General features: G+C 53.5%; 8 protein-coding genes across 8 annotated transcripts; 4 read left to right on the top strand and 4 right to left on the bottom strand.

Annotated features, from left to right (window-relative positions):
* Positions 1 to 1,305: 1,305 nt before the first annotated feature.
* Positions 1,306 to 2,960, bottom strand: N0V96_003681 (uncharacterized protein; the record flags this gene model as incomplete). Its single annotated transcript, XM_053190668.2, has 5 exons — positions 1,306 to 1,815; positions 1,874 to 2,191; positions 2,259 to 2,685; positions 2,761 to 2,837; positions 2,937 to 2,960. The coding sequence occupies 5 exons, from the start codon at positions 2,958 to 2,960 to the stop codon at positions 1,306 to 1,308; spliced, it is 1,356 nt and encodes a 451-aa protein (XP_053052077.1).
* Positions 2,961 to 4,034: 1,074 nt separating this feature from the next.
* ECM42 (glutamate N-acetyltransferase) lies at positions 4,035 to 5,417 on the bottom strand (the record flags this gene model as incomplete). The annotated part of the gene is made up of 1 exon (XM_053190669.2): positions 4,035 to 5,417. One exon carries the CDS (start codon positions 5,415 to 5,417, stop codon positions 4,035 to 4,037), a length of 1,383 nt encoding a protein of 460 aa, XP_053052078.1.
* Positions 5,418 to 6,121: 704 nt separating this feature from the next.
* Positions 6,122 to 6,792, top strand: LOC1 (60S ribosomal subunit assembly/export protein; the record flags this gene model as incomplete). The annotated part of the gene is made up of 2 exons (XM_053190670.1): positions 6,122 to 6,430; positions 6,502 to 6,792. The coding sequence occupies 2 exons, from the start codon at positions 6,122 to 6,124 to the stop codon at positions 6,790 to 6,792; spliced, it is 600 nt and encodes a 199-aa protein (XP_053052079.1).
* Positions 6,793 to 7,205: 413 nt separating this feature from the next.
* Positions 7,206 to 8,822, bottom strand: N0V96_003678 (uncharacterized protein; the record flags this gene model as incomplete). The annotated part of the gene is made up of 7 exons (XM_053190671.2): positions 7,206 to 7,355; positions 7,407 to 7,535; positions 7,595 to 7,709; positions 7,761 to 7,875; positions 7,937 to 8,072; positions 8,130 to 8,213; positions 8,274 to 8,822. 7 exons carry the CDS (start codon positions 8,820 to 8,822, stop codon positions 7,206 to 7,208), a joined length of 1,278 nt encoding a protein of 425 aa, XP_053052080.2.
* Positions 8,823 to 10,319: 1,497 nt separating this feature from the next.
* Positions 10,320 to 12,841, top strand: N0V96_003677 (uncharacterized protein; the record flags this gene model as incomplete). The annotated part of the gene is made up of 5 exons (XM_065756906.1): positions 10,320 to 10,471; positions 10,573 to 11,005; positions 11,060 to 11,175; positions 11,234 to 11,800; positions 12,025 to 12,841. The coding sequence occupies 5 exons, from the start codon at positions 10,320 to 10,322 to the stop codon at positions 12,839 to 12,841; spliced, it is 2,085 nt and encodes a 694-aa protein (XP_065614673.1).
* Positions 12,842 to 13,119: 278 nt separating this feature from the next.
* On the top strand, positions 13,120 to 17,270 carry N0V96_003676 (uncharacterized protein; the record flags this gene model as incomplete). Its single annotated transcript, XM_065756905.1, has 2 exons — positions 13,120 to 13,125; positions 13,578 to 17,270. 2 exons carry the CDS (start codon positions 13,120 to 13,122, stop codon positions 17,268 to 17,270), a joined length of 3,699 nt encoding a protein of 1,232 aa, XP_065614672.1.
* A 717-nt stretch (positions 17,271 to 17,987) lies between these two features.
* On the bottom strand, positions 17,988 to 19,141 carry sap49 (Spliceosome-associated protein 49; the record flags this gene model as incomplete). The annotated part of the gene is made up of 2 exons (XM_053190674.1): positions 17,988 to 19,053; positions 19,122 to 19,141. 2 exons carry the CDS (start codon positions 19,139 to 19,141, stop codon positions 17,988 to 17,990), a joined length of 1,086 nt encoding a protein of 361 aa, XP_053052083.1.
* A 1,663-nt stretch (positions 19,142 to 20,804) lies between these two features.
* Positions 20,805 to 21,840, top strand: FLX1 (mitochondrial FAD carrier protein flx1; the record flags this gene model as incomplete). The annotated part of the gene is made up of 2 exons (XM_053190675.2): positions 20,805 to 20,928; positions 20,996 to 21,840. 2 exons carry the CDS (start codon positions 20,805 to 20,807, stop codon positions 21,838 to 21,840), a joined length of 969 nt encoding a protein of 322 aa, XP_053052084.2.
* Positions 21,841 to 27,516: the final 5,676 nt, after the last annotated feature.

The raw sequence follows: 27,516 nt of genomic DNA, 5'->3' as shown, positions 1-27,516 counted from the left end.
GGTGGGTTGATTTGGTTTGGTTGCTGTATGCAATGCGCAATGCTGAGCTGTGCTGGATGCTCGGAAGTGGTTCTGCTGCTCGATGCGTGTATAGAAGACGTGAAGCTTATGGCGCAAAGTGTGTGTATGTGTGTGTGTGTGTGTGTGTATGGATGGATGGTTGCAGTGGGATGGTGAAGGAAGATGGATGTGTAAAGTGGTGGTGGATTTGGGTAGTTTATGGTCTGTGGATTGGGTCCCAATGCAGAGAAGGAAGGTCTTTGTACTTAACGGGTGCTTGCGCTGGTACACAGGATTTACCGTGGAGTGTTTATGACGTTCGTGAATGGATGTGAAAAAGATGCACGCTCTTTCCTCTCTCTTGGAAGCAATGAAAAGGCCCTGTCTGGCACACATTGGGTGGTAAAGTGGGTGGAGCAGTTGCCGGGTGTCAAAGTAAACGAATTTTCTGGGATGTTGACGGGGCAACGGGCTAATCGAAACGGCGACGGCGCTGTGGGAAACTGCAGTCTGCAGATAATAGTGCAGGGGTTCAGGGGTGGGAAGGAATGCGGGTCCTCGGCCTAACTTGCCAGGGGACGACGCTACTTACTTATTTCCATAGGTACTATGAGCACAAGACACCCAGAGACACCGAGTCTTTGTCAGTCAGGAAGCTGTGACCTTCGGCCGTCGCCCGTGTGATGGACAGGTGTGGACGGGATGCGCTGTCAGGTTTCCCTTTCCTTTCCCATCCTTTCCATCCTTTCCTTCTAGATTATTAGCGGGCTTCCTGGGCAACCCAGCACCCCGGACCTTATGTTGCCAGCTATGGTTCTTTGCCATTGCATCCATCTTGCCCATCAATCCTGTACAACGAAGCAGTCGAGAGCTACGGCAATGCTTGTTTGCCTTGCTAGTTCTCGGTCTGTGGAGTGGCTCTGACCCCATCTCCCGTCCCACCGGGGAAAGAAAGAGGTTGCATCTGTGGTCAATGCTGCCAGCATGAACGGTTCTGAGCTGTCCAACGCGCCCATCTCCAAGGTAACTAGCAGCGTCACCTCCCGGACCTTAATGCCGCAGGGTCTCTTGAACTGATCAATTCCACTTCCACATGGCCAGACAATGGGGGTGCTAGTGTGACTCAGAGAACATGGAAGGCGGCGGCGGGCCAACGGGTTGCAGATCACTTCTCATCCTAAATGTCAATCCCATCTGGGGGAGGAACATGGCCTAGACTGACCCAAGGCCTGTCATTCACGATATTGTACACAAAAGATATCATTCAACTATACAAACACCTAGCTGGCGACGCGTAACGCAACCTTACAGCTTGGACTTGGTAATCTTCGACCCAGGCTGGAACGACTGGAGCTTCCACTGCGCAAGCAGCTGCTCCGTCTTCTGCTTCTGCCACTGGATCTTGTCTGTGACCTCCTTGCCCCTCTTGTTCTCGTTCTTGCCCAGCTGCTGCAGATGCACCTCGTCGGGTCCGTCAGCGAGCCGCAGCGTGCGGATGTTGGCCCACATGCCCGCCAGCGGCGTGTCCTGACAGACGCCGGCCGCGCCAAACGACTGGATGGCGCGGTCGATGACAGTCAGCGCCGTCTGCGGCACGAGCACCTTTGCCTCGGCGATCTCCTTGAGCGCCTTCTTGGCTCCGTGGTCGTCCATCTTGATGGCCGCGTTGAGGACCACGAGACGGGCGGCATCGATTTCGATGCGGGACTTGGCTACCCACTCGATGATGACGCCGTGCTCCTTGAGCTGCTTGCCGAACGGCGTCTTGGTCGGGTCGTTGATGCGCATCAGCATCCACTCGAGGGCTCGCTCGGCCTGGGGAGATAAATATGTTAGTCTGTAGCCGTAACACATTACTCGTGGATGGACCTACTGCTCCAATGGTACGCATGGCGTGGTGGATGCGACCGGGACCAAGTCTGCCCTGGATAATCTCAAAGCCGCGACCCTCGCCCAGCACCAAGTTGCTGGCGGGGACCCTGACGTCCTTGAAGCTGACGTGACCGTGGCCGTGGGGCGCATCGTCGTAGCCGTACACCTGCAGCATGCGGTGGATGGTGATGCCCTTTGTGTCCGCGGGGACGAGGATGACGGATTGTTGCCTGTAGGGGTCCTTGTTGTTCGCGTCGCTCTTGCCCATGACGATGTAGACTGAGCATCGGGGGTCACCGGCACCGCTGGACCACCATTTCTACTTTGATATCAGCAACGAAACTCCAAAACACTGAAATATGCCTAGGGTTCGTCCCACAACGTACCGAGCCATTCAGGACATATTCGTTGCCCTCCTTGCGCATGCTGAGCTGGATGTTGGTTGCGTCCGACGAGGCAACCTCGGGCTCCGTCATCAAGAATGCGGAGCGAATCTCGCCCTCCATCAACGGCTTGAGCCACTTTGCCTTTTGCTCCTCGTTTCCGTACTTGGCCAGCACCTCCATGTTACCCGTGTCGGGCGCGGCGCAGTTGACGGCCTCGGAGGCGACGCGCGACTTGCCGAGCCACTCGGCCATCAGGCCGTACTCGAGATTCGTGAAGCCGGGTGACTCCTTGTAGTGGCCCTTTGGCAGGAACATGTTCCACAGGCCCAGCTTCCTGGCCTTGGCCTTGAGGTCGTCAACGATGGCCGGGTGGTGGTCCCATCTCGCTTCGCCCTGGCCGATCTGAGCTTCCAGGATGGGGTCTGCGCTGCACACAGAAGTAGGATGTTTAGTGCCGGTGGACTAAGCAAAACAGCCGTTTTGGTGGATGATTTTTGCTTACGGGATGCACTCTTCTTCGACAAACTTGGCCACGAGATCAAGCGCCTCTTTGGCGCGATCGCTGAGGCGATCCAGGACCTGGGCGGCGGCGGCTGGGTCAGCGATGCTGTGCGTTTCCAAATTTTGGGTACCTGAGCTGGGGGGTGAAGCTCTCCCCGCACTAAGGTAGCGACTTACGATGGCTGGAACTCTGGACGTCATCTTGGGGATATGGAAGCGAGGCGAATTGGGGATGACAGTACGAGATTGATTCGTCTCAGAGTTGGGAATTGTGAGGTTTGTGAGGTATGAAGAGTATAGAGATGCAAGAAATGGGGAACAACGTCAATTGGCATGGATCTTTACTCCCTTTTTGAACGTGGAGTGTTTAGTCTCATCATACGGTAGACGAGCGATGGGACGAGCCGGCAAGCCGAGGTTGAGTCTGGAGCTGCCTAGGGAGTACCTAGGGACCCCCAAAAGGTGGGGATCCTGGGGTAGCCGTCTCTGAACCTCCGCCTCCGCCCTCCACGTCTGAGAATGGCCCCAGGCCCCCCCAGATTTGTAGCGGTGGGTTTCTGCCGTATAGCTGGGCTCATTTTCCTGATTGACTAGCCATACCTACCACACAGTAAAAGGACTAGAAAGACTGCCTATCTAGATCACTTGGGTAGCTTACCGCCAAATTGCCCATGAGGTGGGTTGAGGTGGGTTCGAAACGGACTTCATTCATAGAGCGATGGAGGCAGATTCCGGTCCAGTCGTAAGATCAGAAACCTGTCTTGGGATCACCCTGGCCCAAGATCACTTACTAGCCCTCAGGCCTCACTGTTAGTGTTCAGTGACCTTTCCTCCTGATTAGAGCCGTTCTCCGGCGCTCATCAATCCTCACAAGACTAAAACTACGGATACTCCGTAAGGACGATGCGGTGGTGCCACTTAGGCGCGTTACCGTTGCGGGGGAGCGCCAGTTGTGCCGGCCTCCAATAGCAGTGTCCGCACCCAAACCCGATGCCTCGGCGCGGCCTTCAGGCCGGCGGGATACTTTTTCGGGGCCTTAGCTCACTCTTTTCTTAGGGACGCAATTCCGAATCCCTTGCGCTTACAACACTGCAATGCCGTCGACAACATGGGTTGACTGGTAAAGTGAATTATTCAATTGGCTGGCTGAGTCTATTTCCTTGACAAACAATGGCCAACTACCTCATAGACGCTCTTCTAATATGACAATGCTTCAAGCTCTCTACCTAAAATCTAGGCTTTTTTCTCCCAATCCGTTGATTTCCCACGTCTCTTCTATGTGCGGTAGTCACCGTTGATGGTAATATACTCGTGACTGTAATCGCAGGTCCAGTACGTCGCCTCCTTGTCGCCAGTTCCCAGCCTCACCAGGATCTCCAAATCCTCCAGCTCCAAAATTTCCGAAGCCCTGGCCTCGTTGACCATCTCCGGCTCACCGTTGACCAAAAGCTTCAGCTCAGGCGTGCCATCGGTAGGAACGAACGAGACGTTGGTCTTCTCGGGCGTGACCTCGGGGACGTCGTTGACGGCCTGGCCGGGCTCCGACACGAGCGAGTAGCCGGTCGCACACAGGATGCGGCCCCAGTTGGCGTCCCGTCCGTACAGCGCAGTCTTGACGAGAGGTGACCTGGCAATGGTGCTGGCAATCTTGCGCGCGGCCTCCTCACTGGCAGACTCGACGACGCGGATAGTGACGAACTTGGTGGCGCCCTCGCCGTCGCGGACGATGAGCTTGGCCAGGTCGATGGAGAAGTCGGTCAGGACCTGCTGGAAGGCGGCGTAGTCGGGTGAGTCCTCGGAAGAGATTTCCTTGCCACCGGCAGCACCGTTGGCGAGAAGAGCAAGGGTATCATTGGTCGAAGTGTCTCCGTCAATAGTGATGCTGTTGAACGATCGGTCGACGGCGTGCTTGAGAACGGAAGGCATCACAGCGGGCGAAATGGGCGCGTCCGTGGCAACAACTCCGAGAAGAGTGGCCATGTTAGGGTGAATCATGCCGGCGCCCTTGGTGGTTCCAGCGATGCGGTATTCAACGTTTGGTGACGAGGGCAGCGTGAAAGTCTTTGACATAAGTTTCGGGAACGTATCGGTCGTGCAGATGGCGGTAGCAAAGCTCAGCCAGTGCTTGTGAGAGGAGCCCAGAGCCCCTTGAGCAGCAGGGACGTTATCGACAATTTTGGCGATCGGCAACCTCTGCCCAATGACTCCTGTGCTCATGACGATGGTGGATGACGCATCGCCCTCTCCTCCGACAACCTTGTCGGCTGCGCTGGCCATCAGAGAAGCATCCTCGAGACCTCCCTTTCCGGTGACGGCATTGGCGCATCCCGAGTTGATGAGAACGCTGCGGATGCCGCGGTTGGCCTTCTTCTTGAGCAAATCCCTACTGAAGGTGACGGGCGCCGCCTGGAACTTGTTCTTGGTGAAGACGGCGGCGGCGGCACAGGGCCGGTCTGAGCTGAGAAGAGCGAGATCGGGCTTCGTCTTGTTTCCCGGCTTCACGCCGACGAGGATGCCAGAGGCTTGAAAGCCCTTGGGATAGGTGCCCTCCGTCGGGACGTACTTCTTCTTGGCGGCCGGAATGCTCTCGGCGGAGACCGAGTAGCACCTCACGAACCGAGCCAGATGGCCGGGAAACCTCTTGACGGGTTGCGCCATTCTGACAATTGACGACAGCCCAATGCTGAGATTAAAAGGACCTGGAGAGGAGAGGATGCTCGAGAGCCAATTGGCTCACGTACGGCTTGCTGTGATGCTGGAGCTGTGTGAGTTTCTTGTGAGAGAATGTTAGTCACTGGGGGGGGGAAGCAGAGGTGAGAAGAGAGATTTAGACGACGCCAGGTGTGCGATAACGGCAGTCGCCCATTTTTTTGGACAGGGATGGCACAGTACTGTGCTGCAAAAGGCGCATTGAGACCAGTCCCGATCCTAGCAACTTATTCTGACGCTGCAGCTCATGTCGACCGAATCATACATTACGTCGTATTGCACTCTTTGAGAGCAATAACTCATGCCTTCTCTGTAAATCAATTCAATTCAATTGTATCGTGAAAGTGAAATCGAAACTGATCATTACTGTGCGGCAATAACTTATTACAAGTTCGTCGAGACTTAGTGAAAGAGTCTCGGCTCGGAATTCAGACCCCTGCAGCGAGTGAGGTCGAATGGCGGGGAGCGGGCCCACTCAAGCTTATCGCATCCGCCTCGGTGAGCTTATCGCCTCCCAAGCATAGAAAAAAATTCTAAGAAAGTCGCACCTTTGGTCCCTCCAACCACCCAGCCGAGTCGCGACACGCTCCAGTTGTATACCCAACCCGCCACAACCCGCAACAAGAGGACATCTCGTCACCGATTTTGCAACAATGGCGCCAAACAAGACGAGGACGATCAAGAACAAGCACGCCGCCAACGGCTCTGGCATCAAGAACAGCAAGGCCGCGGACAAGAGGCCCGTTCCCGATGGCATCGTTAGGAAATCCAGAGACACGCCTAAGGGCACCAAGCCCCTCAAGGCCGGCGGCAAGACGAACCTCGAAGCCCTGCTGAAGAAGCGCAAGAAGAAGATTTACACGGAGGAAGAGCTCGGCATCCCCAAGCTGAACAAGATCACGCCGGTCGGCGTGGAGAAGCCCAAGGGCAAGAAGAAGGGCAAGGTCTTTGTCGATGACAGGGTATGGTTCCCCCGCGCTGCAATATGCCTTCTTCTTTCAAACTATTCTGATAGCTAACTCTACCCAAACAGGAGAGCATGAACACCATCCTCGCCATGGTCCAGGCCGAGAAGGAGGGCCAGATCGAGTCCAAGATGATGAAGGCGAGACAAATGGAGGAGATCCGCGAGGCCCGCCGGGTAGAGGCCGAGAAGAAGGAAGAGGAGAAGAAGAGCAAGCTGGAGGAGACCAAGGACTCGCTGCGCAAGAAGAGGAAGCGTAACCCCCGCGCCGAGGACGAGGACAAGATCAGCCAGTACGCGACCGCAGGGTCAAAGGCCGCCAAGCCCAAGACGAAGAAGAAGAGCGTCTCCTTTGCGTGAGTGAGGGAGATGGGGTTGTGGAACACGTAGCAGCATGTCTTTGCATCTTGGGCGGCGTTCAGGAGTGCCAAAAAAAGTAAACATACTGGGTTGGTAAAAAGTTGGGAGGGGGAACGTCTTCTTATTCGTCTATTTGTTTTATCCCTCTGTTGTGTCGACGGCGTTCAGAGCAGATACCATGGCGAGGGCTTAACCTTGCACGAGAGCTCAGTGCACCACCATAGGACAGCGATCAGTCAGGCATCGGCGAGGTATGAATCTTGCCGTTGCAAATAACCTGTCTGGATACTATCATGTTCATAGCTTTGTCCGCTACTGCGAATGTCAATAAAAAGCAGGTGTACTTTTTCTATCTATATCATCTAAGTCTAAACCGATACAAAATCCTATTGTGATGTCTATTGTGTCCCGCGCTATTCCGAGGCTGCCTTGATCTCCATTCTGTGTCTCGCAGGGGTGAAGTGGAACTCTGACTTGCCGTTCCTGGGCGGAAGTCCGTTGGTCTTCGGAGGTAGCTGGCTATGATCCACGTTGAACGCCATGTGGTTAAAGAAGTTTGAGACCTGGTCTCGTCAGTTCATGTTTTTCGGCATTCTTTGGATGATAGGACATACCGGCTTTGCGTGCCATCTTCCTCCTCCAGGCTCGAACCAGCAAAGGTGGCCGCCCAAGGAGGTGGTGCACAAAACCGTGTAGGGGTTCTTGCTGAATTCCTCGTACGGGATAGCTTCTTCTACTGCAATCTGCAAAATTTTGGTCAGCTTGCCTGAAAGTTCAGGGCTGGGATTGAGTGGTCGCTTACAGGATCGTCGGTGGCATGCAGGGCGAGGAAGGGAATCCGGATGGCCAGGACCGCGTCGCAGGAAGACGCATCGCGATAGTAGGCACTCTCTGTGGGGTAGCCCCAGCTGACGCATCTGCTTTTTGTGAGAAACGCTTTGTGGAATTGGTGGCGTATGAAAACTCACTGGACTTCCCTGTCAAATTCCCACAGGTACGTTACGTTCTGAAGGCGTTCGAGGTCGAGGTTGGTGTGCTTTTGCACCTCCTCCTTGTGTCCGTTGATGAGTTGCTTCATGCTGGCTGCATAGGCGTGTAAGTACCAAGGATCAAGCTCGCATGTTGCGTGATGAGAACAACTTACTTCCCATAACTCGTTGGTAGACCTCTCTACCAAGGAAAGTGCGCTTCAGTGCCTTGTTGGAGACTTCAAGGTTGAAGGGGTTGGAGCACGCAATAGCGGCCGTCAACTGGCAGTCGACGCCCTCCTCGCCACAGTACTGACGTGGAAGAATTAGTCAACGTGAGAAGAGTATAATGAAAAACTGTAAACCTACGTTTGTCAACATGTTGGCGCCGAGTGAGAAGCCCAAGCCAAACAGAGGGCGGTTGGGGAACTTCTTTCTCAGCCACTTGATGGTCTGGGCCGATTGTCAATTGACCTCCTGCAAAGTATGATGAGCAGCGAACAAATCACTCACCTGACGGAAGTCCCATGTTGCTCTAGCATTGTACAAAATACCACTGGTGAACTTGCTGTTGGCGCAACCTCTCGAGTTCACCACGCACACCTCCCAGTTTCCCGAGTCAATCAACGGCGCAATGGCGTGTCTCAGGTAAATCTCATGAGAGCCACCTGAGAGGCCGTGGAGAACTACCAGTTGGGGCCTGTTGTCGTCCGACGCCAGAGTCTCGAACTCCTGGTCCTCGAAGTACACCGTCCGCGGCGGCAAGGTGCTATCGGTCTCCTCAAAGGGCTGCGCTACAAAGTCGACTGCGAAAGTGCCTTCAAAGGCCTTGTCGTCGGCGTCAAAGACCTTGCGACGATAGTACACTGGCGGGCCGTGCTGCTTCGTGGCAGTCCACATGGTCTGCAAGTGGCCGTTGAAGAGGAGCGGGTTCATGTGGCATGGCGGCGTGATCTTCTCACAGATCTTGAGGAGGTCAGTTTGGGCGCCATCCCTCTCCTTGAGGGCCACAGGCGATGATGCGTGTGTGAAGTTGATTTTGGCGTGTCCTAGCCAGTCCATGATTCGGAGTCTTCGGACAGCAGTTGATCGAGACAGTTTGGCTTAAGAGAAAGTTTGCAATAGCAAAAGGTGGAAAAGTCCCTTCACTAGACAACACAGCAGCAAATGTCAGGATGCCGAGTAAAGACTAAACAAGGGAATTAGTCGCACGACGTTATGAAAAGGCTAGGGCTTCTAGAAAAGACTGCAGTTCAGAGGAGGTTGTTGCGAAGTCAATGTGAACTCTCATGTGAGAATGGTTGGAGAGCCATAAGTCATGGCAGTGGAGCCCCGAGGACTAGTAGCTTCCGATTTAAGATATGCAAATTCACAATGTTTGCTACGGACCTGGGTACCAAAATCAAGTCCAGGGGGCGAACCAGCGGGCCATTTGTCTTGTATTGGGTGTAGGACCGAAGGTCTCAAATCAGCCTACCATGATAGATCGGCGCCGGGTTCACCAAGTGTCCGTTCTGCAGTGGGATTCAGTGATATGTCTGTACGACAGCACATTTCAAGCTCGATAAAAGAGGGCGAATGACGTGGATCACCTAGGTAGCGGTAAAGAGAGCAAGATGGATTTGGCATCGAGCCGAGGCACATGTCCACAGCCAATTAGAATACGGAGAGGACCAACTCGGTCGTAACCGTACATAGGTACCCAGCGGCTGAGACTCTGTTCAGCCACGCAGTGCCACACTCATCGGGATTCAAAAGTTTAGAATTTCAGTACCTATTTGCCTAAGGTAGCCAGCCATCTTTACGTGTAACTCTTTCGGGCAAAGATGGAGCCTTCGTGGTCTGTGCATTTCCTACCTGACCGGAACCGTGGGGAGGGATCCACGGCACGTGGAATTATGTAAGGCACGCAGGGACCATGGGCCATTTCTCGACCAGTCGTTCCTCGAGGAGCCTCGCGACCTGCAGGTGCGGCTATTGGACAGCAACCGCGTCGCATCAAGTCAGTCCAGTTCAACAAAGCGACCGTCGAGACTCCATGTAGCGAAGCCTGCGATCCCTATGCAGTCCCAAAGATGACATACCGGGGCTCCTTGCCTTCGGGACAGGCCTTCAATGGCCAGCAGCAAGTCCCCCAACCCTACCACGATCCCTACGGCAATAGCAATGGCAATGGCGGCGGGAGTGGGAATGGCCAAACCCCGAACTACGCGAACGCTGCATATGGCACTCACGGTCAAGCGCAACCGATTCATGGCAGTTACCATCGACCACCTGCCCAAGCTCCGACTCCTATTCTTCCTGCGCCTACGCCGATGAATATGCAGGCCAACGGATATGGGCAGTTCCCTGCGTATGGCGGCACCTTCCCGCAGCAACAACAGCAGCAGCAGCCGCCGCAATACCCCCACCATCACCAACTCCAGCAGCCCTTTCCTCACGGGAATACGATGAACGTACAGTTTGCGCCTCCTCACTCGCCCTTCGTCCAAACCACACACGCCTCGCGTTCTCCTGCGCTTGCGCCTGCACCGACCCCGACACCGACGCCGCCAATTTATGCTGACTATCAGCCGACGCAACAGCCGCAACAGCCGCAACATCAAGCGCAATTCCAACCTCACTTCCAACAACAGCCTCAAGCGCCATCTCAACCACCGCAGCAGTTGCAGCAGCTACAGCAACAGCGTAGCCCCCAAGTCTTTCCGGCGGTACCACAATATGCCCAGTTCTCTCAGCCGCCCATGGGTCAAACTCAGGCTGTGCCGGTCCTGAACCAGGCTTTTGCCGAACCTTCTCCAGTCCAACCTAGCCCCGAGCCTCACTTTGCCAACTCGCCAACTGTTCAGCCGGCACGATCTCCTAGTATAGCTAGAAAGTCACCTGCGATATCCTCGATGAACTCTCCGGCCATATCATCCAGAGGCTCTCCCGCCTTATCGACGAAAGCAAGGTCTTACGACACGACGACGATCCTTGTTCACGTGGCAGAAGAGTGTTTCGAGAAGGCGCGCCGTGGTGTACAAAGAGTGGCGGTATCTGGATCAGACGAGCAAGTGCGCGAGTACCAAAAGTTGATTACAACTGGTCTGGCGTGTCTCGAGGCTGCATTCCAAAGCAATCGACTGTCTCCGAGACAAGAGGCGAAAGCAAGGTTGAGATATGCGTCTATCTTGTGTGATGAAACTGAGAATCTTCAAGAGGCAGAAACAGCCTTGAGCAAGGGCATCACCATCTGCGACAAGGTATGTTGGACTGGATCGTTACTCGCTCGAGTCTTGTGTTGACATTCCTTCCAGCATAGATACGCCGATCTTAAGTACTGTATGCAGTATCTACTGCTTAAGGTACTGTTTCAGAGGAATCAGAAGGCGGCGTTCATCGCCGTTGAAAAAAACATCGCGGACTGTCTCACGTACGTCGTAGTAACCTTACCTCAATCGATGTTGGCTCGTTGCTTACAGAAACACCAGGTTCAAACACATACACTGGGTTTACGCCTTTCGCCTGCTGAAGGCCACGTTCCATGTCCATGCGGGTAGTCCACCCGATGCGGCAGTGCTGGACAACTTGCGCGCTATTGCCGTCTTAGCGGGCGAGCGAGGGGACAACGCGATGGTTGTCTTCGCCTCCCTCTTGGAAGGCTTGTCGGTGCTGAGGAACATGCGCCCTGACACCATCGAACGAGTGCAAACTTGTCTGGCGCAAGCCACAAAGTTTCAATTGGACCCCTCCGTTCAGATTCCGCAGCTGGATGTTTTGACGCTGTTGCTCGACCTTGCGTGTAGCATGCATCAGAAAACACCCGATATCTTGATTCACAAACTGAGAACACTTCAAGCAAAGCTTGATGCAAACTTGGGATCCCAGACATGGACTGATCTGAACCCTGAGATCTTGATCCCTGTTAAGAGACATAGCTCAACCTCTGCAACCCTCAGCGATGACACGACTGCTATCCTCCGATCTGGGCCAATTGACGGACAACACGATTACGTTGTCATGACTTTCCTGAACCGGCTGGAGATTATAGTATTGACGTAAGTACCACACAATTGCGCCCCCTTTGTCAGATATCAATTAACCGTAAACAGCTACACGTTCAGTGGTTTAGCCGGCATGTATCGCCCTGGTTCGGATCCTAAGAGGAGCCACGAATTCTGGAAGGAGGGATTCGATGTATTGGCAAAATGTGAGTGTGGTTTGTATTCTCAAATATGCATGAAGCTTACACAGCAGAAGGGAACAAGGAGATAGCCCCCAGTGTTCCCGCGGCATCCCTACGCGAGTCGATGGAGCAGTCTAAATGGAGGACCGAAATCTTCTGTTATTTGCAAGCTCTGACGGGGCTGTACTTTGCAACGCACAGTCAATGGCCAAAGGTCGAACAGTGCGTGGCACAACTGCAGCAGGCTATCACACCAGCTGTGAATGAAATCTTTAGCGTATTCTCGCTATACCTCTCCGGGGTCTATCATCAAGGCACTGGTGATTTGGAGACTGCTCTATTGTTGTTCGAAGACGAGAGGTTGGGTATCGATGCAGGCCGTGGAGGTCCAGGTGGCAGAAAGCCTGCTAAGCTAGAGCTGTGCATACTCGCTGCGCTGAACCGTATCTGGATCCTTCAAGATTCATCTTACCGGGACGAGATGACATCTACTGAGCTATTGGACCAGTTGCGGCCGATGTGCACGGAACATCAAGACCCAGATATACGCACCGCCTTCAATCTCGTACAGGCAACGGCTCAGACGATGCCCCCGCCATCTATGCACCAAATCAAAACGAGTATAACGAACTCGTTGAATGGGTCTCGGGTGACAGGTAACACGCACTGCCTGGCGATAGCCCTCAGCATCATGCGGTCCAGACTGTTCGATAATGTGGTGGGCGAACAAGCTCTGAAAAGCGCAAGGGCAGCCTCGACACAGGCGAAGCGGAGTGGAAACTTGCTTTGGATGAGTGTGGCGGACGGTATGCTGGCTGATTCTTTTGAAGTCCAAGCACTCTTTGCAGACGCCGAAGCAGCGCGGCAGACGGCCACGGACTATGCGTCTCACGCATTCACTGGGAAGGAGTAGTGGGTTCGGGTTCAGCGTGGATCATGTTATCACGGCATTATGGACTGGCGTCTGGTGCGGTATTTGGCCTGGCATGAGCTGATTGTTTGGGAAAGCATAATACCCCCCAATTTGTATCGCTGCCAGATGATGCGGCGAAATTGACTGGGAGATGATGGAATTGTTGTGACACCCGCTGTAGTTATTCTTTACAAAGTTGATGGGCTGTATGACTTCGGCCTATTAGCAATTACTACCTCGATTCCTCACGCTCGTAACTTGTATCAACTTAGCAAACGATGACGGTAAGGTAAGACAGATGGAAGATACTACTTGAATCTTGAGCGACCAAGATAGACTTTCTACTTCCCTCACCTCAACTGCCTGAGGTGAGCTACCCTGAGGTAGGAAGGCAAAGAGGGAGTCGAGGTAGACAGGGGGCCAGGGGGGTTTGCTTGGAGGCATGCGATCTGCGCATGCACGGACCAGGCTTCCTTTGGACCCTTGTCGCAATTGACTGAACTGTGGCGCGTCCCGTCCGCGTTCCGTTCTACCTAATAGGAAAAAAAAATTGACCAACAGCTTTCTAGCCCACTTCAAACTCCCCGTCAACTTCTGAGGCTGCAAATCGTCACCTTTGCCTCCGATGCTTCGTGCAAACACCCTGCGCCTTCAAAGGCTGGGAAACTCCTACGTTTGTGCGTCCTGCCGGCCCTGCCTTTCAGCACCATGTCGGACGCGACCCTCTTTCTTCCAGACCACCGCCCTGGTTGGCGACCGAGGCTATAGGAAGAGTAGCTCGAACGAGAAATCCATAGCAACGCCAGCCCCGAAAGACGATGCAGAACGTAGAAACGATGCAACACCCGATTTCGAGGCCAATACTGGGAAAGATAACCAGGCCAAAGCTAAGAGCGGTTTGGAATCTAGGAGCAAAGAGAAATCTCAGAGCGATACGGAACCTCAGAGCGATGCGAAACCTCAGAGCGACACGAAGCTCAAGGGCGGACGGACGGCAAAGTCAATGAAGTTACCACCCAAGAAAACTGCCTCTAAAGCTCAATCGAATGCCAGGGTGCAGTCAAGCAAGAAACCGCCAGCCAAGCAAGGAAACCCCGCCGATATAGAGAAGCCGGTCGACCCCCAAACAGCGCCCGAGCCTCAGGTCATAAAACAGGTTTTTGAGTCTCTGAAGAAGCTTGAGCAAAGCTACGCCTCCATCAACAGTAGGTTGTCGAATATTCAAGAAGGCACCACTGGAGCGGCTGCCGAAGGAGCCAAAGCAGATTCTGGGAAGAAGGGAGAACTGGACGCATTCGTGGCGAAACAGAGCGACAAGCTGGGTGGGAAGCTCAAGATGATTTCTGGTACTCTGGACGTTCTGAAGAGCGTCTTGCGCTCTCAGTCAATACCCCTCGACCATCTCGCAAAGAGGCCAAGTGCCACGAAACCGTCGGGCACCACATCAGATAGCGCTTCTAAGCGCAAAGACCAACCTCAGCAAGCTCAATCGCGTAGCAAGGCAAATTCGAGGCGGGATGAGATGCGGATAAAAGTGCGAAAGGTCCTGCTTGGCGAGCAACGAAAGCCGATACCGAAAGATCCAGTGAAAGCCTCGTGGACATCACTTGAGAATCGCCTCACTGGCGGTGACAAGGCTCCATTAGTTGTGGCGGCAGCCGCAGCTGGTGCATCAGCTCTTGGCGCAGCTCGTTCTGCCGCCAACACGGCTGCCAACGAAGCGGCTGCCGACGAGACATCGAACAACGACAGCGAACCACCTCCAACCAAGCCCAAGAGGGCCAAGAAATCTGAAAAACCTCTTGTCAATGTAAAGAGAGTGCATGCAGAAAATCTTCACCTAGTGCCCATCGAAGTACCAGACGCTCCCGAGGTGCCGAAACTCGCGTACGGCCTGGACAGAGTCTTGTTCAACCCTGGAGTATACCATATGCAGGACCCCCGCTCGCGAGTCTTCAACTTTGATCCTTACCTCGGCGATATCATGCCGATCAGTGAGTTTGACTTCAATGCGCTCCAGAAATATGTTACCTCTTCAAAGGATAACACCTTGATCTCGCTTGCGGCCAAGCTGGGTAGGAAGTACACCGGCTCAACGTCCAGCATGACTCAGACGCTGTCCCATTTCCACTTCTTGCTTTCTGCGTGGCGGCCTATCAACCCTGATAACATGAGCCGCCAGTTCACGCCCGAGTATTCGAGTTTCACTGCCATCTCTCGTGCCCCAGCTGCCTCCTTTCTGCATTTCAACGAAGGGGTGTACGCGATAGATGCAGACAAGGAGTACGACTCTGCCAGTATCTTGAGCATGCTCGGAAAGTCAATGGAGAAGCAGTTGACACTGCCGCGAGAAGAGTTCGAAAAGTATCGCCGTGCCAATTCCGATCAGATCACCGAGGAGGAGCGCAATGCCGCAGAAGCCTTTCATTACACTACCATGGGCGATTTCCTTATGCGCTCTCAACTGGACGCGTATGATCCACGGTTACCAGGATCTGGGATGTTTGATCTGAAGACAAGAGCCGTGGTCTCAATCCGGATGGACGCTCAGCAATTCCACAAGGGACTTGGCTATGAGATCCGCCGCCGTTATGGTCAGTGGGAGTCTTTTGAGCGCGAATACTTCGACATGATCAGATCTGCATTCCTCAAGTATTCTTTGCAAGTGCGAATGGGCCGTATGGATGGCATCTTCGTCGCCTTCCATAACACACAACGCATCTTCGGTTTCCAGTACATCCCCATCAACGAGATGGACCAAGCCATTCACGGAACCTTTCACCGAAATATTGGCGACCAAGAATTCAAGCTTAGCCTTCACCTTCTGAACAAGGTCCTCGATCGCGCGACTGAACGATTCCCTGGCCGATCCATCCGTCTTCATGTGGAAACGCGACCTACCGACCCTCCTTTTATGTATGTTTTCGCAAAGCCTGTTACAAAGGAAGATATCGACAAGGTCCAAACGCGCAACCAAGCTGCCGTCAGAGAGTTCGAGGAGCAGATTCTTGGTATGGCCTCAGAGGAGTCATCGGAGCCCGAGATGCAGGACTCGGAAGTCGAACAATCAGTTGGCCAAGAAGAAGATGAGGAAGCTATTAGCGTCGATGTGTCTAGTACTGAGTCTAGTAGCCAAGTATGGCAGACGCAAGCATTCTGGGAAGAAATGCAGGAGAAGGTCAACGAGGCAGTGGAAGACGATGCCCTCGGCATTGGCCATGTACGGGAGGCAATCCACGACGCACTGGAGCAAAGTGCATTGCTGAAGGCGAGAACACCTGAAGAAGCTCGCTGGTATGTCGACGGTCTTTTGGAGGCTCTCACTCGCAATCAAGCCAGCGAGGCACAGGACATTGATGGAAAGGATGATCAGACAGATGCGATGTCTGCGAGCGATATCAGTACCCCATCGGCCGATGCCGCTCAAGCTATTGAATCGAGCAAAGCACAAGAAGCTGTGCCAGCCGCTAGCGAGGGAACTGAGTCGGTCCAAGAGACAGACGGAGAGTCTTCGCTAGAGAGAGAGGTGCGCAGCTCTCGGAATCTCGGTCTGAAGGAGTTGATTCTCCGCGTTGCTTCGAATGTCGATGAGAATCTCGACGTGGAAGAAACCGACATTCCTGAAGACGACGCTACTTCCGACGTCTCCAAACTCCGAACGTTCGAGCGTATTCTCTCTAAGCTGGTTGCCGAGTCGAAGCAGTCGGAAATCAAGACGACACCTCAGGCTTCTGATATGGAGGAAGCAACGACTGGAATGGTTGAGGATCTTATCCCCAGTGCCAGCCAAACGGTAACCACCACCGAGTCTGCCAAGGATGCTGGCGGCAAAGAAGCCCAGGAGGACCAGACCCCTGAGCTTGATATCGTCGACAACGAGCTTCTCGGAATGGTCTTGACAGTGCGGAACAGGGTGAATGGAGAATACGCCCCTCGGCCCGACCCTAAGGCTGGCGTTTCGGCCTGGACCGTGGAGTATTCTATTGAAGAACTTCCTGCGGGCCGCGCCGAAGCTCTGTATAAAGCACTTCAGGTGCGACGCAAAAAGGCGCTCTCAAACGACAAGGATGCGAACGGGCCTGACCCATGGTACCACATGTTTTCGGGCAAGCTGGAACAGATGAGCAAGAGGGGCAGGAAATTCCGGGCGAAAATGGAAGAGAAGGCCCGGGAAAACCCAGTTCATATTTTTGGCATGGATGATCCCGTAACTTATGATGAGGCTTTCGGACACAGGGCCCAGTGGAAGACTGTATCCTGGGATGAAACGACAGACGAGCTGCGAGAGGACGATTTTGACGAGGAGACCTTGAAGGAAGGTATCTTCCAGGAGGACGAACTGGAGAAAAATGAGCCGCAAGTGAGCGAGCCAAAAAGAGAGGAGCTGAAGAAGGAGGAGCTGCAAGAGGACAAGCCACGAGACTCATAAATGGGGATCCCGCGGAGTCGGAGATGTATGATAATTGTGTACCTACCATTTGTAATCCATGTACAAAAACGGCGAGAGCGGATTTGGAATGATATAACCATTCTTCTCAGCATTTTCCTCAACCTGGAACGTCTACATTTACGTGCGTCTGGCTGCCAATGCAGTGCTACATTACCTTGGACGTGCGGGCTGCTTCAAAGACGTGTAAGCTAGGATTGCGACGCATTGACGAAGCTCGTCAATATTCAATTGGACCAGTCATTACAAATACACGTAGAGAATCCGTCTATGCGTCCTTTGGAGCCCACTGAGCTGGAGTCAAAGTCAAAAATAATGTAACCTTCATTTCTTCATTAAGCTACAAGTAACGATCATCATAACCTTCACCGTGGCCGCCGGTTCTTGAGGTATGACGCCTGCGAGGCATCTGCCTGCGATCCAGGCTGGGGCTTTGACAGTTGCCATGTCACTGAAGTGAGGATCTGGACAATGTTAGCAATGGTTACTCCCCGTCTGATCAAAGTGACGACAGACCATTGCAATCTGATTCAACCTGCTCTGGACGAGCTTCTCACTGGGCCCTATCCTAAACGCCCGGCTATTATTCCGAAACTGATGAAGCCTCGAAGTGCAGCGGCACCAAGGCAGCGCTGTTTTGTCTTTTTTGTAGTTTTACAACACCGCCAACGAGTGGCGATCTCCTTGCGTTCTGTTTCTTCATCGACGGGGGAATCCAGGGGGGTTGAAGCCCGGAGGAGGCATAAAGCCCGGCGGCGCGGGCGGTGTCCCAGAAGCCCCCGGAGGAGGCATGGGGAAGTTGGGAGGGGGCGCAGCGAAGCCTTGCGGTGCAGGAGGTCCGCTTGGCGGGCGGAAACCTGGGGCACCCGGGTGGAAGTCGGCCGGATTCGTGTAGCCGCCCTGCGACTGTGGCGGCCGCGCGGGCAGACCAGACGGCGCGGGAGGGAGTACGGCGCCGCGACCCATGCCTGGCCCACCCATACCTTGCGGTGGTGGTACGGCATTGTATTGCGCTGGTCCCCGCGGCGGAGGCGCGAATCCGGCTGGGGCTCCCGGGTTCGGGACTTGGACCGGCAGGCCGTTTGCGGGGTCGAATCCGGCGGGAGCAGTCGGCGCAGCGGCCGGTGGCGGGCCGTTGAGGAAAGCGGGTGGTACGGCCTGAATCTCTGGGACGATATTCCTCTTCTTGGCCTGCGCGGCGAGCTCACGCTCTGCAGCGTCACCGTGGCGCTCGCCCTTGCCGTCCTTCTTGAACGCGTACTGGACCGAGACCTCCTTGCTGAGGATGTATTGCATGTGCAAGTTGGCAATCGCCGCGTCGGCGCTCTCAAAGTCGGCATAAGATATGAAACCAAAGCCCTTTGAGTTGCCGCTGTCCTCTCTCGCGACCTTGGGCAAGTTGACGAGCGGACCGAAGCGCGAAAAGGTGTCGTAGAGGATCTTCTCGTCCACCATGCTGTCAAGGTTGCCCACGAAGAGCTCCGCGCCGACCTCTGCCTGCTTCTGCTTGTCCGCGCTGGCCTTGTTCACGCGCAAGGACTTGCCGTAGAGCTTGATGCCGTTCATCACGTTGGCGGCATACTCTGCGTCGCCCGGCGTCCTGAACTCGACGAAGCCGAAGCCCTGGTGGTTCTGGGTTACGCGGTCGCGGGGCATGTGAATGTTGTGGATGGGGCCCATCTGGAGCATGACCTCGTACACCATCGCCGGGGTCGCGCGTTCGTCAATGTTTCCGATGTAGATGGTCGCATCTTTGTCTTGTTCCCTGTGTCGCGCGTCGTAGGTTAGTTACAGTATCTTTGAACGATTACTTTGGGGCGAATTGGAGCTTACCAATGCCTGTTTTGTGCCATTTTGAAATTTCGGCACCTTCAGTGCTCTCTGTACGATCTATGGATGATACTTGCAAGATGAATCAGACCGTCAGAATGCGTGAGGCGGAAAGTCGTTGGTCCCCTTGTACCATAAAGACCTGGAAATTTTGGCCTTGACGTTCAGTCGCGGTTGAGCTATGGTGGTACGTACCTTATCGTGCAATCCAAGGTCGATAAGCCTCCCTGCGCGGTTGTTCCGGCGGCTCCACTCGATGCGTTTTTCCGGCAGACGAAGAAAAGTTCAGGAACAGCTTCCAGCGCATCCACTACCAGCTCCCTGACGCAGCGACGACGAGATATCCACGAACTCCCAGCGACGACGACGAAGACCGCCATCACGCGAACTCGATCTGATTCAACGTATCAAATATTTTCGACGTCACATTCCAACCGTCAAGATGTTCGCCCTCTCCGAAGAGTCCAAGGTGCGACACCGCAACGACAGCTAGATCACGTCGCATGGAATTGGATCTAATCATTGCATATTATAGGAGCGCATTGGCAAGATCATTGAGATCTCCCGTATTGCCATCCACTAGTATGTAGTCTCCTGTGACTGATGAGAAAGAAACCCAGTGACTGACCTATTCACAGCGGCTACCTCCCTCTCGTCCTCTACCTCGGTACGAATGATTAATGCTTCGATTCGGACTACGCCTCTGACAGCGAAACTGACCAACTTTTGCAGGCTACACCCGCAGCGAGCCCCGTCCCGCTTTCATCCGGTAGGCGTTACCCCGAGACGCGCGAATATCACGGAGCAGCGTAGCTAATCCTTCTCCAGCCTTATTTCTCCCCTCTCTTAGACGACGCGTGTCTCAACATCGACTTTTTGTACAATATTAGGCTTGCGACATTTTGGATGCTAGCCAACATTTGGGGGGGTGACACACCGGATCACTGGCAAATGGTGATGAGGAAAATGCAGGCCGCGGCTCCGGCGCATTGTACAACTACATATGTAATCAAATGAAACCTCTCTGACGACATACTCTTGTCTACTGTACGCAACTACAAATGGTCCCGCAGCGCGGACACCAATGTTGGGAGGAATTGGGTGCAATTAGCTGGTTGTTAATGGACATTCGGAGCTTGCCACGGGTAACTGGCGCATTCTAGCTTATTCTTACACATCGCATCTGATGCAGCTTCTGGAAAAAAAAAAAGTGTTCTCCCAACGCGAACGGCTAGTGCCTGGAAGCAGAAAAGACAGAATATACATAGTTGAAGGCTCAAGTAGAAGTCAACAAGCTTTGCAGAATTATTGCAGTCTTTCAATGATTCTGAAGACTAGTCGAACGTACACGTTAAAAGAATTGCGTTTATGGGCATTAGGGGCTGTTGATATCCCTCCTACCTTACGCCTGGTCATAAGGTAACCTGCGAAAGGAGCTTTAGTGTGGCTGAAGCTCTGAAAAAGTGACGGCGGAGCCGCAATTTAATGAGCTAACATGACGTATGAATAATCACTCGGTCGCATTTTTCTGGTAAGCTACAGTCCTCAGCCACACTAGCGCTTCACCAAGCTCCTTTTACACAGGTTCCGACATCTGAGCTTGGCCGAGGTCTCTGCAACTGGATGCGTGAGCTCGCAGTCACGTTTTCTACATAGAGCAATGTGACAGAGGTCCCTCTCACTTCTATGTCAGAAAGCAAAAATGCGGGCATCTCACCCGCTCTGGTCGAGTCCGTCGCCGGTCTCTCGGCCGGCTCGGTTGCGACTTTGGTAGTTCACCCGCTTGATATCGTGAAGACGCGAATGCAAAGTAAGTGAAGGAATGATGTGTCTATCTAAGAACCATCCAAAAGCAGTCCCTAACAAGTAGAGCCTAGTCCACCGGAGCGCGGCCAACCCTTCAGTGTCGCTGACAACCATGTCTCTCATCCGCACGCTCACACAGAACCCGCATCCCATCGCCTCCCTCTACCGCGGCCTGACACCGAACCTTATCGGCAACGCATCAAGCTGGTCCGCCTTCTTCTTCTTCAAGTCGCGCGTCGAGCGCGCCATCGCTCTCTGGAGAGCCGGCTACATGCCGCTGACGAGCGGCTCCGGCGCCGACGCCCGCAACCTGACCAAGGAGTACCTCACCACCCAGGACTTCTTCGTGTCGTCTGCGCTCGCCGGAGCGCTGACGCAGGTCCTAACGAACCCGGTCTGGGTCCTCAAGACGCGCATGCTCTCATCCGACCGCACCGCCGCGGGCGCCTACGCCAATATGTGGACCGGCGCGCGGCTGCTGTATCGCTCCGAGGGTCTCCGGGGCTTCTACCGCGGTCTCGGCGTCAGTCTGATCGGGGTCTCGCACGGCGCGGTACAGTTTGCCGTATACGAGCCCGCCAAGAAGATGTATTTCGCCGGAAGGCAGCGGAAGGGCGACAATGGCGGGCGGTTGAGCAACGAGGCGACGGTGGTCATCTCGAGCGTTGCGAAGCTGGTCGCGGGGGCTGTAACGTATCCCTACCAGGTGCTCCGGAGTCGACTACAGAACTACGACGCCGATGAGAGGTTCGGACGGGGTATCCGGGGTGTTGTGAAAAGGATTTGGCAGGAGGAAGGCGCCAGAGGTTTCTACAGAGGCCTGATGCCGGGAGTCGTCAGGGTGATGCCGGCTACATGGGTCACTTTCCTTGTGTACGAGAACGTCAAATACTACTTACCACAGTGGGTGGCCTAGGCTTGTAATGATAGTGTCGGAACAAGAGATACCATTCGAGAATAAATATGTTCCTGCTAGCGGAGAGTGAAGATTCAATGGCCAAGTAAGATTGCACTTGCAATGTCAGGGACGCCATCTGGTTTGCATGACTTTAGGCTACGAAATAAGAAAGATCTTCATGAAACGGCTGCTTGTGTGTCTTTGGTGGTCTTGGACGTGGCAAACGCCTGTGTCCTCAAGTTTGCTATTCGACCCCTTACTCAAACACGTCTGTACGGAGACCATTACATTGCCACTAGAAATAAGCAACAGTGAGATCAACCGACATAACAAGATAACCCAAACTTACTCTCAGGAGAGAGTGTGTGAGTTGCTCTGGCTTATACAGCACATTGGGGGAAGCTTCGTTATGTGGCCCTTCTTGACTGCTCAACTCTAGGGACTTGCATTTTCCTACATCTAGTTTTTTAGATTAGACCACAGTTGTAAATCGACGTAACAAGATAGAATTCTCACGAGCGATAAAACTCTTGTGTAGACTTGGATTACTCCTCATTACTCTTCATCGTCAGCGTTGTATCACATGGTTGATGGCCAGTCAAAATCCGTTGCATCTTCGTTTCACGTTTCGTTTTGTTTCATTGTATCTCATCCCTCATATCTCTCTGAAATCAGCCGCTCTTGATCCGTTGAATCAACCAGTAGAGCGATACCATCAAATTACTGAGTACAACAAAGACGAGAGAATAAAGACGACATAGTACACGAACGTTCTGATCTTGGAAGTCTCGAACCTTGTGTTTAGAGACCCCCCCGTCGTTCTGGATCAGTTTATGCCTATACTCGCACCATCTGTACTCAGAATACCCATATCAGACTCGATAGATGGCCAATTTTGCGATGAACTTCCATCACTGTAGTTACCTGCTCATTGAAAGATCATAAAAACGATAATCAGGAACCTCATTCGAATTCGAGGAAAGCCATGCTCAAGCCGGGTGATTGGCACAATAGACTTACCAGTGGTGAATTCTGATAGATTATCAAAAGCTCAAACATAGGCCCAAGGCACTGGGATAGGGGCTGCAAGACGAACATCGACTTTCCTACTTAACGAGTAGTTCAATCTCCAAGGCTACCAAGCACAAGCTCAAGGCTTTGTCAGAGCTTATTCGCACGCGAGAGCGAAGGCTTCACTGAATGGACAAACCCAGAGGAATGTGCCATCGCTTCGAGGCTGGTTCTACGAGCGACGTTGAAGAGCACTGAGCCACTGGCAACAAGAATTCACCGATCCACGATCCAGAGTCTCACACGTGGCTCGTCATACGCCGCTGCTATCGCTCTGTGTGACGGAATATGGTACTTTTCGAATGTGCAGAAGACCAGTGAGGGGTTTCGACACCAGGAAAGTCTGTCTGATTTCCACCAAAGTCATGAGACCATAGGCTGAAGCACAAAGAACATGGCGAATCTTTCCTTGAGAATGACACTTGTTCGATCTGATCTTGTCGTAATCCAAAATACCAGATCACAAAAGCCATCAATGCCCAGCCTTCTCTTCGAACCGAAACCCACGCCTTGTACCCCATTTGTCTCTCAAGGCTCGGCACACAAAACAGTAAAACCACACATCCCACGCCTCCCAGCGGGCGCGGCATTCGACGTCCGAGACAGACAACTCACTAACACAACACGAGGCTTGCTATACCCCCCTACTCAAGTACCTCCTTGCTTCGGAATCAGCACCCCTTCTTTACGAGACACTCGTAGCAGAGTAATAACTCTGTTTTTGCTACCTATCCTGCATAGCCTGTAGGTACTGATGAATGAAGACCGAACACACCACCACCACCACCATCTCACCATGTAATGGAATGTTCCGTCTCTCCTCCCGGCCCCCCGTTACCCTCTCAAGCCACCCAGAAGCCACGAGGACGTTTCTCAGTTCTCAGATGTAGGTACGGGCACTCAAAGAAAGAGAAGAAGCAAAGAAAAGAGAAGGCGTAAGGTAGGCGGACGAGAAGAGCCGTGAGACTTTTTGACATGTCACGTCCGGATCCTAGCGGAAAGGGAAGCCGGCAGATCCCACACAGGTCATCCATCCATCCATCCCGCCCAGCCAGCCAGCGATAGCCTAGCCAGCACACCACTTCCAGTAAATCACCTCACTGACGCGCGCCTCGATCGTCAAAAGGTACCTGATCTCATAAGTGGTGAGATGAAGAGGAGAGGGGAGGCGATCTGGATATCCAATCGTCGACAAGAGGAGAGGCCCTTGGCTCTTCGTCCCCTTGGGCTTCTCTCCTGCAGGCCTCTCTTCTTGCAGAGCGGGCACTGTGGAGAGGGGAGAAGATGGACCCCTTATGAAGTCCTTGCCGGATGTAGCCCAACGTTACACGTACATCTCTGCGTGGTCTTTTCCCACATTTCCCTTGGCCCCTCCTATCAGAATAGCACCCGCGGCATCGTGATATGACAAGAGCACGAGAACACAAGAACTTTGAAAAAAAAAAAGAGGAGAAAAAAAAGGAAGAATTCACTGTGGTCGGGATGGGAAAAGGGTCCAAAGTGCAGGATCTCACGGTGAACAACTGTCAATCTCACTCGCACGCGCACATACACATACACACACACACTTACGGATACCGACGCCTACATCCACGCTCACACACTCTCACACATGTGATGTACCACCGCTCCTTTTTACGGGAATAAGTCTCGAAGGAAATGGAGGGCTAGGGGAACGGGAGAAGGGTGGAAAGAAAGGAGATGTGCCGGTACGTTCTCACATCTTTCGCCATTGAGACTAGATAGCCGGTGCCCTTCACTCCATCGCCAACTCGGGAAATACCTTATCTGGGATATATCTTAATCTTAAGCGCGGAAGCCCCTCTTAAGAGGCGGGTAGAGGAAGTAACGGTTACACAAAGAAGCAGCCAGCAACCTACCCATCCATCACATATCATCCACTCAGAGTCCCCCAAAACATGTTCAGGCTCATGGCATCCTCCCCCCAATGCCGAAATGGCTTTTCCCTTGTGCTTGTGAAGAGAGTAATCACGATTGTCTATCGGACTGTTCCGAATCTGCGACTGAGCCATCATTCTTCCTCCGTGCCGTCCCTCCCATCTCCGATCCCAGACATAGGAAAGAAACAGGCCACATCTCAGTTTCTCATGCCACTGCGGTTCACATTCAACTGAACCCCCTTTGTCCTTGCTCTTCCTCTCTCTCCCCGCCTTCCTCTGACCACCATGTCTCTGGAACCGTGTCTCTCTTCTTACACGTCTCACAACCTTTTCCCACTCGCCACTTCCACACACACCCCTAGCTACCTAGCGTGTCTGGGTAATCTTGTCTCGCTCGCAGCCTACCTACCTGACTTAACGGTCTTATAACTCCCTCAAGCTGTTCCACCACCTCCTCTTCAAGACATAGGAACACTCACCAAAGTAGAGGAAACCAGGGTGAACGGAACACAGCTCACACACACACACACCCTACAACTGAGTGATACATCCCAAGAGACAGGCCTCACTCACTATCCATCTGGATCAGAGTGGCACCGTTGTTACAGGTCACAAAAGCACACACCAGAAAACCCGCGTGTTGGGTTTTGGGGTTTCCCAACGGCCGTGGATCCGAAGTCCCGCGCTCCGCGAGGTCGTGTGGGCTTGGCTTTTCAAGCAGGACGATACATGACGCCGTGAGGAAGGGGGGCGTGAGAAACAAGAACAAGATTACAATGATTGATGACTACAATAATGATGATGATGATGATGATAACAATGATGATGATGGAGAAATGGAGAAAGTGCAGATAGGACTTCGACCGTCGACAACCAAGACAACCGTAAACTGCACGACATTTCTCGCCCCTTCGGACTCCTCTTGCTACTTACCTACTCCTTGCCATGACTCCATCTCTACAGGACCTGCCAACGTGTCAAACCTGCGTCTCTCCCCTCCCCCCATCGTGCTCCTCCAACCAGAGCCACAGGAATGAAGTGCTGGGCAACGGCATCGCAGCTACCTAAACCGCTCCTCAAGCCCACCTGGTGCCCACGTATCCCGTCTGAAGTCTCCAGTACCGGGTCCCCGAGGCCCAGAGTCCAGCCCATACGATCAAGGCAATGGTCCAGAGCAGGTTCAGCCAGCCATTGACGGTTCAACGACAGCTCTCATCTCTCTCAACATGTCTCCCTTGCTCAAGATTGCTCAAGAGGAGGCAAAGACTCTCCCCAAAGAACAAATCACAATGCCACGTTCAGAAGCCCAGAAGTGCGTCCTGGGGCTCTAGCGTGGCAAAAAAAACACTCGAGGTAGTATCCGTAAGGGGGTTTTGGGGGGCAAGAGTGACAGGCGATAGGCTGGAGAGAGAAAGAGAAAGAGAGGACACAGAAGGGGAGGGGACCAACGGGGGATGAGCACTGAGCAGAGCTTTTCCCCTCGCAGCAGCTCCACGCCGCAGTAGAGGTAGACTACAGTACTGGACGTTGAGACTTTGAGATGAAAATGGAGCCTTTTTTTGGGTGCGCTGCCGTGGCAGCGTGGTTTGCGTAGTGTCAGTTGCGGCCCCGAACAAGCATCACCCCTACTCCGTCGCTCAGCTTTGTTTCCCGTGTGTGCACGGCGTGTACGGCGTGCCGTGGACCCCCATCTTTTTTTTCTTTTTTTTTTTTTTTTTTCGCTCGCTCGCCCGCGCCTCCTTCTCCTCCGACTTACACTGGAGACGGCGACTACGGAGCAAAAGACGCACGCGCTTGTCGTTCGTCTCGCTCATGATCGGTTGCCCCTCTTGTACCGTTTTTGCGGAAACCGATATAGTCCACTCAAGCATGGTATCCCCTCCCATTGCGCGCCTCAATCACAGTGGCTATGTGCGCGACATTTCAAACTCAACCCAACCACTAGGATCATATTGAGCGGTGGGAACAATAAGAGAAGCGCAATAGAGAGGGAGAGAGACAGAAAACCCAGAGAGCAAGAGGGCGTGAGTCATCTGATACAGACTTGTTCCAGTGCCGGAGCCAATTGTCATCCAACGTTCACAAGCTCCCGGGTCCCCGCAAACCGCACTAAGATGCGCAAGACAAAAGAGAGACCAGAGACAAAAGTTGAACTCGTCCAAAAATGACGAAAGGAAAACATGTGGTTTCCGCGTCACTATCAGATCTTTGCCACGAGCGCTCGGACGATGGCACGACGGGTACCTACCGCTAGAACCAGAACCCAGAATCTCAAGGGACGACATCGAACAACGGACGCTCAGCGGCTTTGCTCGGACGTCGACGTCGTCGTCCGTCTCAAGTAACCACCCCCTACATGATCTAAACCTAGCTCTTCGTCTGTCTCCCTTTCCCTCCCGAGTATCTCCCCCTCCCACGCGTGCGTGAGTGAGTGCAACGACAACGTTGGAGAATCAGGACCCGAGCACCGAGCAACGTCGCATATCTAGTGTAGCAAGCGCCCTCTGCCCCCCTTCCCAAAGATCACCAGGAGTTTACGCTTTAGTTCAAGTCGTCCCGTTAGATCTCCTTGTGTAACACGGGTAACACCACGAGGGGACCACTTGAAGACTGAATGAGGATAAAACAACAATCCAAAACATTGGCGACAATGGGCCCATCCTCGGTTCTGTCAAAGTTACGCACAGAAGCTGAGCGTCTTGGGTATCTCTCTCGACCCCTC

Source organism: Colletotrichum fioriniae, assembly GCF_027942845.1.
Source record: "Colletotrichum fioriniae strain IMI 355084 chromosome Unknown scaffold_3, whole genome shotgun sequence".
NCBI lineage: Eukaryota > Fungi > Ascomycota > Sordariomycetes > Glomerellales > Glomerellaceae > Colletotrichum > Colletotrichum fioriniae.
Note: the sequence above shows the minus strand (reverse complement) of the source record. Positions and strands in the feature narration are given on the sequence as shown.